Below are 16284 nucleotides of genomic sequence, written 5' to 3'. Positions count from 1 at the left end.
AAAGCTCATTTCCACCATGTTCACATTGCCCACCCCCCACCCCCCTGGTCCAGCCCCAGAAGCACAGATTTAGCTTGGCACTCACCCCATAAGAATATGTGTTCAGTTTACTGTTGGGCTAGCTGTTTCATCGTGGTGGGTTGTCTATGGAACTCTCAGTTCCTTGATTTAAAAAAAAACAACAACTGGGTTTCTGAGCAAGAGCAACACATTTCAAAATGGGGCTGCAATGAAGGAAACAGGGTTATATAATGTACCTGAAAAGCACTTTCCTGTTACTCAGTGGGAAATGAAACGGCTTCTTAGGAACTGCTCCAAATGTGTGCTGGTGATTTGGGACATTGTAAACCTGGAATCCGTAACACACTCAGTGTACTTTTCCAACCACCACCATAGGTCTAATTCACACAGCCTTGGATAGCTGCCTGCCTAAAACATGGCGCATCTCCGGTCACTTGCAGAAAACAAGCAGCACCAAAAATAAGGCACATGATTCTGAAATTTGAAAAAGCCAAATATGAAGGAACAGGGCTTTCTCAGGCCTGTCCCCCGCACAGACCCTCTTGAGGACCAGCTAAACTTTAGCTACTGAAATTCAGTTGTGGACTTGTTTTAAATTCCGGACTTAAAATGTATTTATTGTATTCTGACCTATTTGTGTTTTGCTTTTATAATTTCTGCAAACTACTTGGGGATTTTAGTTTACTGCCAAAAAATGTTAAGCAGTATGCATCTTCTGAACAGACGAATGATTAAATAAGTAGCAATATTGAGCTCCCCAAGCCTTGGAGCCATGTTCACACACACACACCCCAACACAGTACTTTGGACAAAGGAGGCTTAAGAGTGCGGCTTGTTGTTTGTTTATTTGTTAATTTGCTCAGAGAGAGGTACAGTTTTTTTCTAGTTCACAGTGTCTGCCAAGAACCTTCATCTTACACTGCTGAGGTGTCAAAACATACCAGTGGCTGGGCTTCATCAAATGAAGCAAAAACATGAACACAGAAACACAGCTATAGTTCCACTTAAGGAATCTGCAACTGCATTCATTAATGAATGCAAATTTTATTGATGGATTTGAATGGTCCAAAACGGGAACGATTTATGGAACTCGCTGAAACATCTGGGAGACCCTGAGCCCAGCGGAAAGGGGGGGGTCGTATCAATTTTAAGGGTAAAATGCTATCATGATATAAGAATTTCTATTGGAATTTAGGGGAAATCTTTGGTAATAAAATTTAGGCTAAAGGGAAAAATAGAAGGTCGAAGGTTGGGAAATAAATTTTTTGATTGAGATTATTGGTGGAATATAGTTGGATGTTTTTAGAATAGAATAATTGAAAGATAATGATAAAAGGTATCAGATAGAATTAAGATATAAGATGGAAACTGCCTAAATGGAATTCTAAAATGGACCCAGTGAGAGGGGAATCGAGGAAGTCAACAATGTTAAGTAAAATGTAACAAATGATCTTTTTTATGTTTTGTTTTTGTTTTCTTTTTATTATGGTTATTTTTTTGTTTTTGGTGTGTGTTTTTGCTTTTGTAATGTTATTTTTGGAAAGCGAATAAAAATTATTTTTTTGGGGGGGGGAAAGGAATTTGCAACTGCAAGCAGGGCTTTTTTTCCAGCTGAAACTCTATGATGGAAAACTCTCTTTTTCTAGAAAAGTAGCACTGACTGCAAGCGATCAAAAAAGGAGGTAGAACCTCAAAACGGTGCTGAGATGAGATGAATAGGAAGCTTTAACGCAAGGTTTAAAATGCTTGTGGTGTTTCAGGTTACACCTTCAGGGGGAAATGAGGCCTTTTTGGGAGTATCGCAGCAGCTGAAACACACTGGACATTTTACACCTTGAATTAAAGTTTCCTGTGCATGGCAACATTATTTTGAGGTTATGCCTTCTCCCCCCCCCCCCACTTGTGTCCTGATGATGCCACACATTGGTAGGGCAGTGGTACCGGTTTTGAAGTGCTCTATCTCATCTGTTGCAGGTAGATACGCTTTTCTCTCCCTCTAGGGTTGAGCTAAAAAGAGAAGTTTTTTTGCAAGTTATAGCAAAAGCTGGCTGTTGGTAGTGCTGATTACCCAGCCCACTGAAACAATTTTTTTAAAAAATAAACAAAGCAACCACACGGTCCCACACACCCCCTCTCTCAATTTCATTTTTTTTTAAAAAAGGAAAATATTACTGAAATTACAGAAGACTTGTGCTCTTAATTCTTTTATTTTATCTTAAAGATGGGCATCTCACCTAAATGCACTGGGCTGGATGGGAGAGAATATCAGCTGTGCAAGAATACTGTAAAGCAATCTGTGTAAAGTCATGACATGGTCAGACTCATATCATGGTTAAAGAAGACATGCCAGTTTCTCCCGGAGTACTGTGTCTGTCACTACCTTTCGATTCACGGAGAGTCCCAGATTGCTAGTAAGAAAGCAGACAAGCAGATCTTCGCTGCAAACTCAGACCTGATTTACATCAGTGTAACTACAGGAATCGCAGTTTGGTGAAGGTGCTAAGACTTCTTTGTTAAAAATCGCCAATCCAATTCCCAGAATTGCAGCCTACACCGTTCCTTTTGGAGGGAGAATTGCTGTTAAAAGCCAGCCAGTCCAGGGGGTAATTACACTTATTGAGATCTCCAGAAAGGAAAAAAGATATATGAGCGTTTAGGTGACTGGTGAAAAGGGTAAATTTCAGTTGAGCAATGTGTCTGGGAGTGCAAGTATAATTAGTCCAAACTTGTCCAATACACGCAAGCAAGGCTTAAGATTTGGGCTGAAAGATAATAGACAGGGAGATAATTGCTTGGGCGTAACTGCCCTGGTTACATACTAATTTCACGCCGAGTTGCCCACACGGATCCCTCCGCCAACCACCCACCCATAGTCAAGAGCTTCTCAGAGCCTTGTCAGGTTCTGGAAGCCCTCGTAAGTGAAAGGCGGGAGGTTGGGTAAGCATGCAGCTGTTTTCGGCAGGCATGCAAGGTGGTTGACGTCACAGGAAGTCGGGTCCTGTTCACTGGTGAAGAAAACGCCATCTGGGGAATAGATGGAGGGATCGTCATCAAAATAGTTGTAGGGCCTCAGGAGGAAGCCAACTGCATTCCCAAGTGTCACCGTGTTGGGGACGTCCTCTGCATGTGGTATGTGCAAGAAGCCCGTGGTAATCCAGGCAACCAGGTCCTGGGGAGGGGAAAACATCAGCTCATGTCATCTGGTAAGAGAAAAGGGTGCAGCGAAGACATAGCTGCCAAGTTCCGGCCTGAAAAATAAGGGACTGGACCGGAAGTAGCAGACCGGAAGTAGCGCTGCCACCATTTTGGAACTGGGCGGAGCATGCTCAGAAGCTACTTTTGATGCTGCTCTGCCCTGTTCCAAAATGGCCGCCACACCAGAAGTCACGCTGCAGCCATTTTGGAACTGGGCAAATCAGCATCAAAAGTCGCTTCTGAGCATGCTCCGCCCAGTTCCAAAATGGCCGCCGTGCCAGAATAAACTGGGGAAAAACAAAAAAAATCCGTTTTTTTTTGACTGGGGACAGCTGGAAAAACGGGGGTTTCCCGGGGAATACGGGAGACTTGGCAGCTATGAGCGAAGATTCACATACATGATACAGCTGAGGGCACATTTATGTCACTTTCACTGCAATGGCTTCCGGGAACTGTAGCTTACCCCTTGCAGAACTACAGTTCTCAGAATCCTCAGCAAACTACAGTTCCTAGGATTCTTTGGTGGGGAGAGCTCTGACTGTTAAAGTGCTTTAAGAGTTTTTAAACATGTGACCTCAGTCTACGCTGAAACTCAAAAGAAGCCATTTTTCAACATGCGTTCTCATGGGTTCAAAGACAGCTCTTTGAAGTTTGGGGCAGACTGGTGGTGGATGGAAAATAGCTGATGTGGATCAATGAGCAATTAGCAAAAGCCGGGAAATTCTTTGCTCCAACTGTCTGACGTCCACCCGTAACCTGGGAGTGGGGCAGTCTCTATGTCTGGAGCCAATCTGTGAAAGCAGCTTTTGACAAATGGCTTCTATTCCGTGAGGGATGAACTGGGGTTGTGTGGTGGCTCCTCGCCTGCTTGTACTCCCACAATAATCTGCTCAATGTGTAGGTTTGTAAATAAACACAAAAGGGAGGAATTCAATGCAGAGCCCAAGATGAACATTTCACAAGCACAAAGATTTTTCCATGGGCAACAGGATATTATCTCCCCTCTGTTTGCGCCCCAAATCTGTTCTCCCAACTGTCTGGAGAAGATTTGGGGACAGTTCGGGGGTTGTGTGGTATGAAAGTCCAATTGTAGAAGCAGGCGTTGGTCTACTCACGCCGTTATTGAATTGAATACTTCCTCAAGGCTCAAGGCACAACCCAAACTGACCAAGCTAAGCTTGCGGAATCAAATACTTTAAACTCAGGAAGCCAAAGATGGGACGAGATTGCTGAAAGAGGGACAAGAAAATGTCACAAAATGCCTATTGGGAAGATCTCAAAGCACAGAAACCGCCGTGGGAAAGGAGAAGCTCGAGTCAGAGTATATGCCGAAGCATCATGCTCCGGTCTGAGGCTGGATCCTCAGGCTCCCCCAGGATGTACCTCTCACATACAAATTCCCAGAGCCTTAAAGGTTTCTGACCTGAAGACGCACAGTTGCCCTTTATCCCATAGCCTCCCTCCTGGTGTGCTCCCTGGCCTGATGGGCAGTCAGAGGCTTCAGGAGACTGTGCCCATGAGGGTCCAGGTTCTGCCTCTGTTGTTGTTGTTGTGGTTGTGTCTATCTGCTCCATCTGGTACGCAGGCTGAGACCCTACCTGCCCATGGACTGTCTCGCCAGAGTGGTGCATGCTCTAGTTATCTCCTGCTTGGACTACTGCAATGCGCTCTACGTGGGGCTACCTTTCAAGGTGAGCCAGAAACTACAACTAATCCAGAATGCGGCAGCTAGACTGGTGACTGGGAGCGGCCGCCAAGACCACATAACACCGGTCCTGAAAGACCTACATTGGCTCCCAGTACGCTTCCGAGCACAATTCAAAGTGTTGGTGCTGACCTTTAAAGCCCTAAACGGCCTCGGTCCAGTATACCTGAAGGAGCGTCTCCACTGCCACCGTTCTGCCCGGACACCAAGGTCCAGTGCCGAGGGCCTCCTGGTGGTTCCCTCGTTGCGAGAAGCCAAGTTACAGGGAACTAGGCAGAGGGCCTTCTTGGTAGTGGCACCTGCCCTGTGGAACGCCCTCCCACCAGATGTCAAAGAGAAAAAGAACTACCAGACTTTTAGAAGAGTTTAGGGAAGCTTCTAATGTTTAATAGATTATTGTATTTTAATATTCTGTTGGAAGCCACCCATAAATAATAAATTGTTGTTGTTGTTGTTAAAATTTGTTGTGGATAGTAGGAGAGGATATATTGATTAAATATTATCTTTCCTCGCTCACACTAGTGAGCTGGTGGCAGAGCACATTCCCTCTATATTGCAGGAAGCTCGTTGGTAGAATCTCTTGAGTTAAGCAATCCAGTCTGGCTTGTCCAGATTGGATTTGTTCCTGGTAAATCCCCTTTGTTCCCTCTTAAAAATAATCAAGACATGACAGGCTTCTTTTAAAGCAGGCATCCCCAAACTGCGGCCCTCCAGATGTTTTGGCCTACAACTCCCATGATCCCTAGCTAACAGGGCCAGTGGTCAGGGATGATGGGAACTGTAGTCCAAAACATCTGGAGGGCCAAAGTTTGGGGATGCCTGTTTTAAAGGTACCGAATTGGCCCAAATATAAGCCGCACCTGCAAATAAGCCACACCTTTAATATTCATGGGGGGGGAAGACAATACCCAAATATAAGCCATTCCCTTTAAATTCTGCAGGCACTCACACCTGTAATGGCAAATGTAGAAGAACATCCTACAGCGATATCGTAAAAGCCAATTTTTGTAAGGTCGCGAATTTAAGCCACACTTTAACGTTTCAAGGTCGGAATTTGGTGTGTGTGTGTGGGAGTGTGGCTTATATTCAGGCCAATCTTGTAATAAGAAGTTTACTTACATTCAGTTCACAGTATGATCCTGAAGGCAGGCTTTAGCTTGTAGTTTATCCCATGTGGGGATTGAGCCCATGTGCTGCTGGCTGAGAGCCAGCAGACAGCAAAAGAACATCAAGAGAGCAGCATCAAGAGAAGGGTCAAGAGAGAGATGGCTGCATGAGCAGCCCTTTTATGGGGTCTGTCAGGGTCACACCCCTTGACCTGGCCATACGCAGGGGGAGGACGCACCAGGCCAGGTGTCACAGGGAGTCCTCCTGGCTGGAGTAACATTCTCCTGTGTGTCCAAACAGGAAATGTTGTATTTGACTGCTTTCTGTGATGTTACATCCCACAAAATCGGTATACCACCCTGTACACGTAGATCTCAGGGTGGTTCGCAACAAAAAAAATCACAATATAGAAAACACAGAATCTATAGATGCTGGTGGCTCCTAACAGGCTTCTCTGGTGTTTCCCATCTAGGAGGTTCCACTATGGAGATTCCTGTCCATCACCCTCAGATGCAATTGTCTCCATACGCTTACCTTCCAAGTCCCGGACTGCAGAATCCGGGACCGGCAGCCGTGTGACACCGGAAGTTGCATCGACGTAACTTCCGGTGTCGCTTTGCCCTTCTATGGGCACCAAAAATGGCCGCCGCCAGCTTTGAAAGTCGCTTCTACGCATGTCAGGAAGTGCGTCGACGCAACTTCTGGTGTTGCTCTGCCTATCTATGGGCACCAAAAATGGCCGCTGCCGACACCGGAAGTAGCGTCTATGCACTTCCGGACATGCGTAGATGCGACTTTTGAAGCCGGCGGTGGCCATTTTTGGTGCCCATAGAAGGGCAAATCAACAAAAAATGGCCGCCGGCAGGAGAAAATAACAGAGAAAAACGGGAGACAAAGTGATACGGGGGACCACCGGGAAAAGGTAAGTAAAAACGGGGGTTTCCCGGGGAAACCGGGGTACTTGGCAGCTATGCATACGGTATCTAGTACCCCTGCAGCCTCTGACTCTGCCCCACATCACTGCTGGGTTGAAGGGTCACGGACGTGTGACAGACCCCCCAAGTGTCTCTATTTTCCAGGGAGAGTCCCGGATTTACAAAAGCCATCTTGGTTTTCTGATTTGATCCCAGAATGTCCTGCTTTTCCTTAAGACGCCCCTGTTTTCATAGGGAAAATGTTGGAGGGTGTGCAGATATGCGGCCCCTGAGCCCAGGAGATAAGTAACTAAGCAACCTTTAGAAGACATCTGGAGGCAGCCCGGTATAGGGAAGTTTTTTTTTTTAAAAAAAAGGTTAACGTTTTATTGTGTTTTTATGTATTTTGGAAGCCGCTCAGAGTGTCTGGGGCAACCCAGTCAGGTGGGTGGGGTAGGAATAATAAATTTGCTGTTGCTGTTGTTGAATAAAGGTAAAGGTAAAGGGACCCCTGACCATCAGGTCCAGTCGTGTCTGACTCTGGGGTTGCGGCGCTCATCTCGCTCTATAGACCGAGGGAGCCGGCGTTTGTCTGCAGACAGCTTCCGGGTCATGTGGCCAGCATGACAAAGCCGCTTCTGGCGAACCAGAGCAGCGCACGGAAACACCGTTTACCTTCCCGCCGGAGCAGTTCCTATTTATCTACTTGCACTTTGATGTGCTTTCGAACTGCTAGGTGGGCAAGAGCTGGGACCGAGCAATGGGAGCTCACCCCGTCGCGGGGATTCGAACCGCCGACCTTCTGATCAGCAAGCCCTAGGCTCAGTGGTTTAACCCACAGCGCCATCTGGGAATAGGATGTCCCTATTTTCACCGGATAAATGTTGGAGGGTATGCACTTACCCACACCAAGAAATTTGGCGAGTTAAATGGATTTGGGCCACACAGCCAGCAAATCAGTTCTCCAGCCTTTCCAGGCAGCTTTCAAAATGCAAGAACGACCACAGGAGGGAAAGCGCTTGCTGTTTACAGTTATTTCCTTTGACAGAACTGTACCCGAGAATTACAAGCCAAGAATTCTATAACATTCAGCTGTTGGGTTGATTTAGCTGGCCTCATGCCTCAAATCCCACAGAGAAAGGTTGAGCAGCCTTCCATTTATGTGAGAGGTCAATGAACATTAAGATCGAGACGACACACCAAAAATACTATTATTAGCCGCACATTAATCATTTCTTTCCTAAGAGATGGCAACTGTGCTTAGGAGGACGAGCGTGACACATGGAAAACATCGCTCCGACTCACAATTTTCTGCATTCCACACAATACAAAAAGCCTTATGGTGGCTTCTAATCCTGCATTTGCTGATGCAGTTTTAATGAGGAGGCAATGAGGTATTCATTAGCAGGCAGCATGGGGAGTGGTTAACTCTTCCCAGAAGACCAGTTCTCCCCCAGTCAATTTTTTTTTATCCCGTCTTGGAATCAGAAAAGGGAGAAAATCCAGCTAATATATTGGGAGGTACAGGCAGTAAGCTAAAGCTAAAAAGGTAAAGGACCCCTGGACCAGGCCCGTCCTAGCCATAGAGGCTAGTGGCGCGGAGAACCACGGTGCCGGGCGCTGGAGGGCGCTGGAAGGGCGCCAAGTGAGCGCAGGGTTCCGGCGATCTGGCCAGGACTGCGCTCCTTCTCTGAGGACTCTGCGCTGCGCCTCCTTCTCGTTTCCCCAGCGCTGGGTTCCGCTCAGTCGAGCTTCGCCAAGAGCTGCTTGGGCGCTGTGCGCGCGCTGGTGACAAAGCTTGACTGAGCGGAACCCAGCGCTGGGGAAACGAGAAGGAGGCGCAGCGCAGAGTCCTCGGAGGTGGCCTCCTGCTGCTGCCGCGGTCCACTTGGCACTCCTGTGCCCTTGGAGAGGCGCTGGAGGGGGGTGCTGGAGGGTGGTGCTGGAGGGACCTAGCGCCAGGGCGCTGGGTGGGCTTAAGACGGCCCTGCCCTGGACAGTTAAGTGCAGTCAAAGGCGACTCCGGGGTTGTGGCGTTCATCTCGCTTTCAGGCCGAGGGAGCCGGCGTTTGTCCGCAGGCAGCTTTCCGGGCCATGTGGCCAGCAGGACTAAACCGCTTCTGGCACAACGGGACACCGTGATGGAAACCAGACCGCCAGCAGGACTAAACCGCTTCTGGCGCGACAGGACACCGTGATGGAAACCAGACCGCACAGAAATGCTGTTTACCTTCCCGCCACAGCAGTACCTATTTATCTACATTGGTGTGCTTTTGAACTGCTAGGTTGGCAGGAGCTGGGACAGAGCAACGGGAGCTCACCCCGTCGTGGGGATTCGAACCGCTGACCTTCCAAGAGGCTCAGTGGTTCGCAGTAGGGTAGGTTCAAGCATAGCAGCTGTTGATTCTCTCCTGCAAATGCTGCCTCCGTCTATGTGAACTAGCAAACACAGGTTCAGAAACCCCCCGATTTACTTCAAATGTGTATTTCCGACTTTGAAAATGTGTGAAAGAAGCATTGAAACCTATACTCCTTTATATCCCCGCTTGACAAGCTAATAGCAACCAATGGTCATATGATAAGAAAAACAGGTGTGTAAAAGATTTGTCGAGCATCTAGTTTCAGTCTGCATCCAGCCCAGTTCCATGAAGGTTGTACAGATTACCAGAAGCTTCGGCAGAGAGTGTTAACTCACCTCATTGACAATCGTCTCATTATCTATGAAGTCAGCAAAGGCAACGGAAGGTGTCCAGGGGTCATTCTGGTTATAGATGCTGGTGCTATATGGTTCCTCCTCCTTGCGCTTGGTGACAGCCAGCTTATACCTGAAAAGTAGAGTAGCAACACAAAAAAAACAGCAGCAGCAACAGAAAACAAAATGAAGCATCGCTGAATCTGAACGGTACCCCCACTTTCCTACATATGAGGCCCAGCATCACGCTATGGCGCTGTCTTTGCTCGTGGCCGACCACAGCTGGCAAGACAGTGGGTGCTCTCCTGAAATTTGGACATGGGATGCTTGCCGACAGGTGAGGTGGCTCCTTACTGCCCTTCCAAAGCAAAATGTGATTTCCCACACTATCAGGGGTTTTGTGTGCTGCAAGTGGGCCATTTGAAAACTTGCAACCACTATAGCCTTTGTGTGGCTGGGTGCCAATTTATGACCCTATTTTTTTAATAATAATAATAATAATAATAATAATAATAATAATAATAATAATTTTAAATAGTGCTAAACACTTCCCCAGCAAATATGTTTTTTAAATGAAATATACACAGTGGTACCTCGGTTTTTGAATGTCTCCGTTGACAAACATTTCAGTTTTCAAACGCCATAAACCTGGAAGTAAATACTTTGGTTTTTTAATGCACCTCGGAAGTCGAACATGAAACACGGTTTCCGCATTGAGTTTTCCGTTTTGAGGCTTCCGTACCGAGTTTTCGGTTTTTGAAAGTTTCGGAACTTGAACGGTCTTCCGGAACGGATTACGTTCGAAAACCGAGGTACCACTGTAGATCCTTCTACAATGCCTTAATGATGTTATGAAGTCTGTCTGTCTGTCTGAATCTAAAATATATTTCTGGTCAGCACCCTTTTAGCAACATAGTTGATGATAATGACCAGAAAAAAGTGGGTCATAATATGGCACCCATTGCAAAAGGGTTTATTTTCACAGTTATGTCATTGTGCCCATGGCAAAGCCCTAAAACAAAAAAAGAACAGTGCTAAAGGAATCTACATATGTAGAGATTGTGATGCTCTTCCAGAAAAAGTTGGACTTTCTGTGGCTTGAGAAAAGACGGAGGAACCATGGGGGGGGAAACAGGAAGAAAATGACTGGATGATGGGTCTGTGATGTCACATAAGAAGCAATCACTACCTGCCCCAACTGATAGCTCTCTCCATTGGATCCGTCTCTGGAAGGTGGTCCCCAGAAAAGCTGATGGGCTGGATCCGGTAGCCACGATTATGGCCCCATTTGTTCTTGCTCTTTGATGCAAAATATATGTATCTTGGCATGTCGTCGTGTAAGCGAAAGGCAGCCTTGTCTTCCGTCTCTAAGACTTTCTTCACCAGTTTCATCCGGTTGATCTCATGTTCCGGGCTCCAAGGGACCTTCACTTTTTCAAAAGTCATGTCGTTGGCTACCAAGGAATTTTGAACACCTAGAAAGAGGGATGGGCGGGGGTAGAACGGTAGTGAAAATTTATATTCTCAAGATCCTTCGTATATGTCCATACTGGTGGAGCTATTCGGCAGAGACCCTACCTGCCTGCAGACTGTCTCACCAGAGTAGTGCATGCTCTGGTTATCTCCCGCCTGAACTACTGCAATGCGATCTACGTGGGGCTACCTTTGAAGGCATACCTGCCAAGTTGCTGTCAGAGAAATAAGGGACCGGGCCGGAAATAGCAGACCGAAAGTAGCGCTGCCGCCATTTTGGAACTGGGCGGAGCATGCTCAGAAGTGACTTTTGATGCTGCTTTGCCCAGTTCCAAAATGGCCGCCACGCCAGAAGTCGCACTGCAGCCATTTTGGAACTGGGCAGAGCAGCATCAAAAGTCACTTCTGAGCATGCTCCGCCCAGTTCCAAAATGGGCACCGTGCCAAAATAAACCGGGGAAAAACAAAAAAATCTGTTTTTTCAGCTAGGACCAGCTGGAAAAATGGGGATTTCCCGGGGAAAACGGGAGACTTGGCAGCTATGCTTTGAAGGTGACTAGAAAACTACAACTAATCCAGAATACAGCAGCGAGACTGGCGACTGAGAGCAACTGCAAGGACCATATAACACCAGTCCTAAAAGATCTTCACTGGCTCCCAGTACATTTCAAAGAATAATTCAAAGTGTTGGTGCTGACCTTTAAAGCTCTAAACAGGCTTGGCCCTGTAAACCTGAAGGAGCATTTCCGCGCTCATAGTTTCCACGCTCATAGTTGAGATCCAGCTCTGAGGGCCTTCTGGAGGTTCCCTCACTGTGAGACATGAAGCTTTGGGGAACTAGGCAGAGGGCCTTCTTAGTAGTGGCACCCTTCCTGTGGAATAACCTCTCATCAGATGTCAAGGAGGTAAAGAACTACACAACTTTTAGAAGACAGCTGAAGGCAGTCCTGTCTCGGGAAGTTTTTTATGTTTGACATCTTTTTTTATAAAAAAAAATGTGCTGGAAGCCGCCCAGCCAAATGGGATGGGTATAAATAATAAAATCATTTATTATTATTATTATTATTATTATTATTATTGGCATGCAGAAACAGCGGAGAGACAAGCCTAATGTTCTGGATTTATCATCATGTATGGATTACAAAGGTCTTGCCTACAAAGGTCCGTATAGTTAAAGCTATGGTTTTCCCAGTAGTGATGTATGGAAGTGAGAGCTGGACCATAAAGAAGGCTGATCGCTGAAGAATTGATGCTTTTGAATTATGGTGCTGGAGGAGACTCTTGAGAGTCCCATGGACTGCAAGAAGATCAAACCTATCCATTCTTAAGGAAATCAGCCCTGAGTGCTCCCTGGAAGGACAGATCGTGAAGCTGAGGCTCCAATACTTTGGCCACCTCATGAGAAGAGAAGACTCCCTGGAAAAGACCCTGATGTTGGGAAAGATGGAGGGCACAAGGAGAAGGGGACGACAGAGGACGAGATGGCTGGACAGTGTTCTTTTTTTTTAAATGATATTTATTCATTTTTTCCCATCACCAAACCTGAACATTGTTCTTCATGCTTGTGGCTGGACAGTGTTCTTAAAGCTACAAACATGAGTTTGACCAAACTGCGGGAGGCAGTGGAAGACAGGAGTGCCTGGCGTGCTCTGGTCCATGGGGTCACGAAGAGTCGGACACGACTAAACGACTAAACAACAACAACAACAATGGATTACAAGCTCAGCAAGGGCAAAAAAAGAGAACTGGAATAACTGTAGACTTAAAATCTAAGCTTTACAGTGAGGGAGTGTGAGCGACTGGCACAAGAGGGGACAGCTAAGGGCATGAGCGGGAGGTTGTAACATGCCATTGAACCCCTGAAAGGTGCTAATCAAACCCAAGAGTTCCATGGAATCACAGTCAAAAACATTATTTTAGATGGACTTGGGAAATCCAGACACAGGTTGTTCCTATGACAAAGGGCAATAAAGCAGTATATAGATGTGGTTGCTCCAAGGGTGCCCTCTCCTGGCAGAAACTTTGCCACTCAGTTCATGGGGATCTAGTAGGAATGTCAGCAAATTCCATCAGAAAGGGGAGCAGAAATTCACCCAATTTGCATGTTTGTCCAAGGTCAGTAATGGAAACTGTGCAAGCAAATACAAGTCACATTTACTATCATCATCATCATCATCATCATCATCATTTTTTCAGTCTGCAAATGTTACACAAGTGGTTATTTCCTGCTATGGTTTTGACCAGGGGTCAGCAAACTTTTTCAGCAGGGGGCCGGTCCACTGTCCCTCAGACCTTGTGGGGGGCCGGACTATATTTTTTTGGGGGGGGGGAATGAACAAATTCCTATGCCCCACAAATAACCCAGAGGTGCATTTTTAATAAAAGGACACATTTTGCTCATGTAAAAACATGCTGATTCCTGGACCGTTCGGGGGCTGGATTTAGAAGAAGAAGAAGAGTTTGGATTTGATATCCCACTTTATCACTACCCGAAGGAGTCTCACAGCGGCTAACAATCTCCTTTCCCCTCCTCCCCCACAACAGACACCCTGTGAGGTGGGTGGGGCTGAGAGACTTCAGAGAAGTGTGACTAGCCCAAGGTCACCCAGCAGCTGCATGTGGAGGAGCGGAGACGCGAACCCTATTCCCCAGATTACGAGTCTGCCGCTCTTAACCACTACACCACACTGGCTCTTGGCAATTGGGCCGCATCCGGCCCCCGGGCCTTAGTTTTGACATTTCCCTCCTATTGAAATGAACTGTACAATTAATTACAGTTGTACCTTGGGTTACAAACACTTCGGGTTACAGACTCCGCTAACCTGGAAGTAGTACCTCGGGTTAAGAACTTTGCTTCAGGATGAGAACAGAAATCGTGCTCTGGCGGCGTGGTGGCAGCAGGAGGCCATAGCAGATAGCAAGATGAATAGCTAAGGTTTCAGTGGAAGCTGAACCGCAGAATGGAAATGGCGCTTGTTGCAACAAACCCGAAACAGGGTGGAAATCGCGGCCCCCTGGCATCCCTAGGATGCGGGGTGGGAAGAATGAGATAGCACCCGGCGGCAAGAAGCAGAGCTGCCAAAAACGGCGGAAGACAGAGCAAAAGTGCCGCGATCAAAGTGATTTCATACTGCCAAGACCTTACCTCCCACATCCAAGTCCACTTTGTAGTTGATGAAATGCGTGTGGATCGTCCCAAGGGTGTGCTCTGCAACTCTGTTGCCATAGTCCAGCCCATCGCCGTAGAGGAAAGATGAGGTTATATACCCACTGGCTCTGACTTTGCTTTCAATAGCACCGTTTGGGTGGAAAATGAACTCCCAGACATAGTCATAGTTCCCCATAGTAGCTACAGAACGAAAGACTAGCGCAGAGGCAGGCAACCCCCCATAGTAGAGAGACTGGAGGTTGGAGTAATGCCGCCGGAAGGGGGCCTCCACATTCTGCTCAAAAACGCAGATGGAGTTCTTCTGCACCTCCGGAGTCAAGGTCTCAATTAAATAAGCGGCGTCGAGGTAAGTGGCAGAGTAAGGGCAATCGACTCCGCGGACAAGGGGGTACGTAAACCTCCCCATGGCAAAATTGACATCCATATATCGGGTGGACATCCCACCTGGGCAGTTGGAACCGTAGACAGACATGGCGTCCTGCACACTGAGTTGGTAGACAATCCTTTGGCCCTTAAATCGGACGTCGTAGATGCTGGGTCCCCTGTTCACGTCCATCCTGAAAGCAAAACTCCAGGATGGGGAAATGACCTGGTTGTTCCTTACACTATAGCGTGGTCCGCAGGGCTCATAGTGCAAAGGACCAGATCCCAGAGAGGGGGCCCTTTGGTCGATCGAAGCAAACCCCCCGTCGGAGGAGACTCTCTTGACTTTTGCCACTTTCACGCGATTCGCTTTGAATTCCTTTTCCAGCTCCTGCAAGCCGTCATAATACTGACCGTTATAAAACACTTTTGGCACACTCCAGTGAGAGATGTTGAGGCTGCTGTGGTTTAGCAACAGCTCGAATCCCACCGGGTGCAGGAAGAAGCCCTTGACATTCTGGAAGAGGGAAAACCAGGTGGCACGATCTCCAGACTGGAACCCCCGGGGGGCTGAGGTGAGGGCCGAAAAGTCGCTCCCATTGTGACCAAACACCTTATTGAAGAAAGTGGCTGCCTCCAGCAGCTTCCCTCCCAATAGGAAATTCCCAATTTGTTCGTATTCGTTCCCCATCACAGTTCGGCCGTGGTAAGATAACTTGCCTCCATATTTCTCGACTGTCACATCCCGATGGTACGTTGGCGCCGGGAGCGGGCCCACCACATACTCTGTGATGTTTGGTTCTGCCTGGTTTCCAAAGTACACCACAGCCAGCGCCTGCCGAACAGGCATCGGCCCTCCATGATCAAGGAATTTCAGCACCTGTTCCTTGCGGGGCACCTCCACATCCAAGTAGTAAACGCAGTTATCAGAAGAGTTGGCGTGATAAGCATCCACCAAGGGCAGGCCCAGGTGAGACTGCAGGTACTTCAGCACCACGGCCATCTCTTCTGTGGACAGGTCAGCAAATACCAGGCTCTGGTCATTGTGCTTTCCGTCCAGGGAATCCAGAGACCCTGCAGCGCAGCGAACAAGGGTCTCCTTCCTGGTCAGCAACACGCACACCAAGGCAAAAATGGTAACCAGAGCGAGCAGCAGGAGAACGAGCAGGGCTTTCGGGCTCATCGCGGCAAAGGAATGCTTCAGAGCCCCGTCAAGTAGCTCTCACCAAGTCCGTCCCAACGACCGCTCATTTGGCTGCTGGGTCAACGCAGCTGGGAAAATGACTCAGTCCAGGAAATGCTAGATGATTAGGTAGAGGCCAAAAGGAAGAGGCCTGAAGTACGTGAGTAACAAAAAAACAAGGACCACCCTATCAGAACAGCTGGTTCATCGCAGAGTTACGCAGTTATAGATCTGAACACCAGAGAGAAGGACATCTGAGGACTCTCTGTGGCAGTCACAGTGACAATGGAGAGCATGGCACATCACCTCGTCCCTCCCCATTATGGAAAGTTCCCTGACCTGACTGTTATGTTGGTTATTCTAGTTCAGAGGTCCCTTATTTCTCTCTCCCCCCCCCGACATATTAATGGGCTTGATTTTCATACTCTTGGAAACCAGCCTTCGCTCCAGCAGCAGGGAGGG

The 16284-nt window shown here is 47.5% G+C and overlaps 1 protein-coding gene across 2 annotated transcripts in view; it reads right to left on the bottom strand.

The window, feature by feature from the left end:
- Positions 1-77: 77 nt before the first annotated feature.
- LOC118095304 (membrane primary amine oxidase) overlaps positions 78-16284 on the bottom strand; it is a 28492-nt gene continuing 12285 nt past the window's right edge. The window contains exons 1-4 of one of the 2 annotated variants that reach the window (XM_035136438.2): positions 14253-16219; positions 10824-11109; positions 9638-9767; positions 90-3190 (exon numbers count right to left, since the gene is read on the bottom strand). In XM_035136438.2, coding sequence (XP_034992329.1) covers positions 2906-3190; positions 9638-9767; positions 10824-11109; positions 14253-15822 — 2271 coding nt within the window. In that variant the 5' untranslated portion in view covers positions 15823-16219 and the 3' untranslated portion in view covers positions 90-2905. Of the gene's footprint in view, positions 3191-9637; positions 9768-10823; positions 11110-14252; positions 16220-16284 lie in introns of those variants that run through there. The other variant, XM_060282274.1, reaches the window with a different exon arrangement.

Source organism: Zootoca vivipara, chromosome 13, assembly GCF_963506605.1.
Source record: "Zootoca vivipara chromosome 13, rZooViv1.1, whole genome shotgun sequence".
NCBI lineage: Eukaryota > Metazoa > Chordata > Lepidosauria > Squamata > Lacertidae > Zootoca > Zootoca vivipara.
This window is presented reverse-complemented; position numbering and strand designations above follow the sequence as displayed.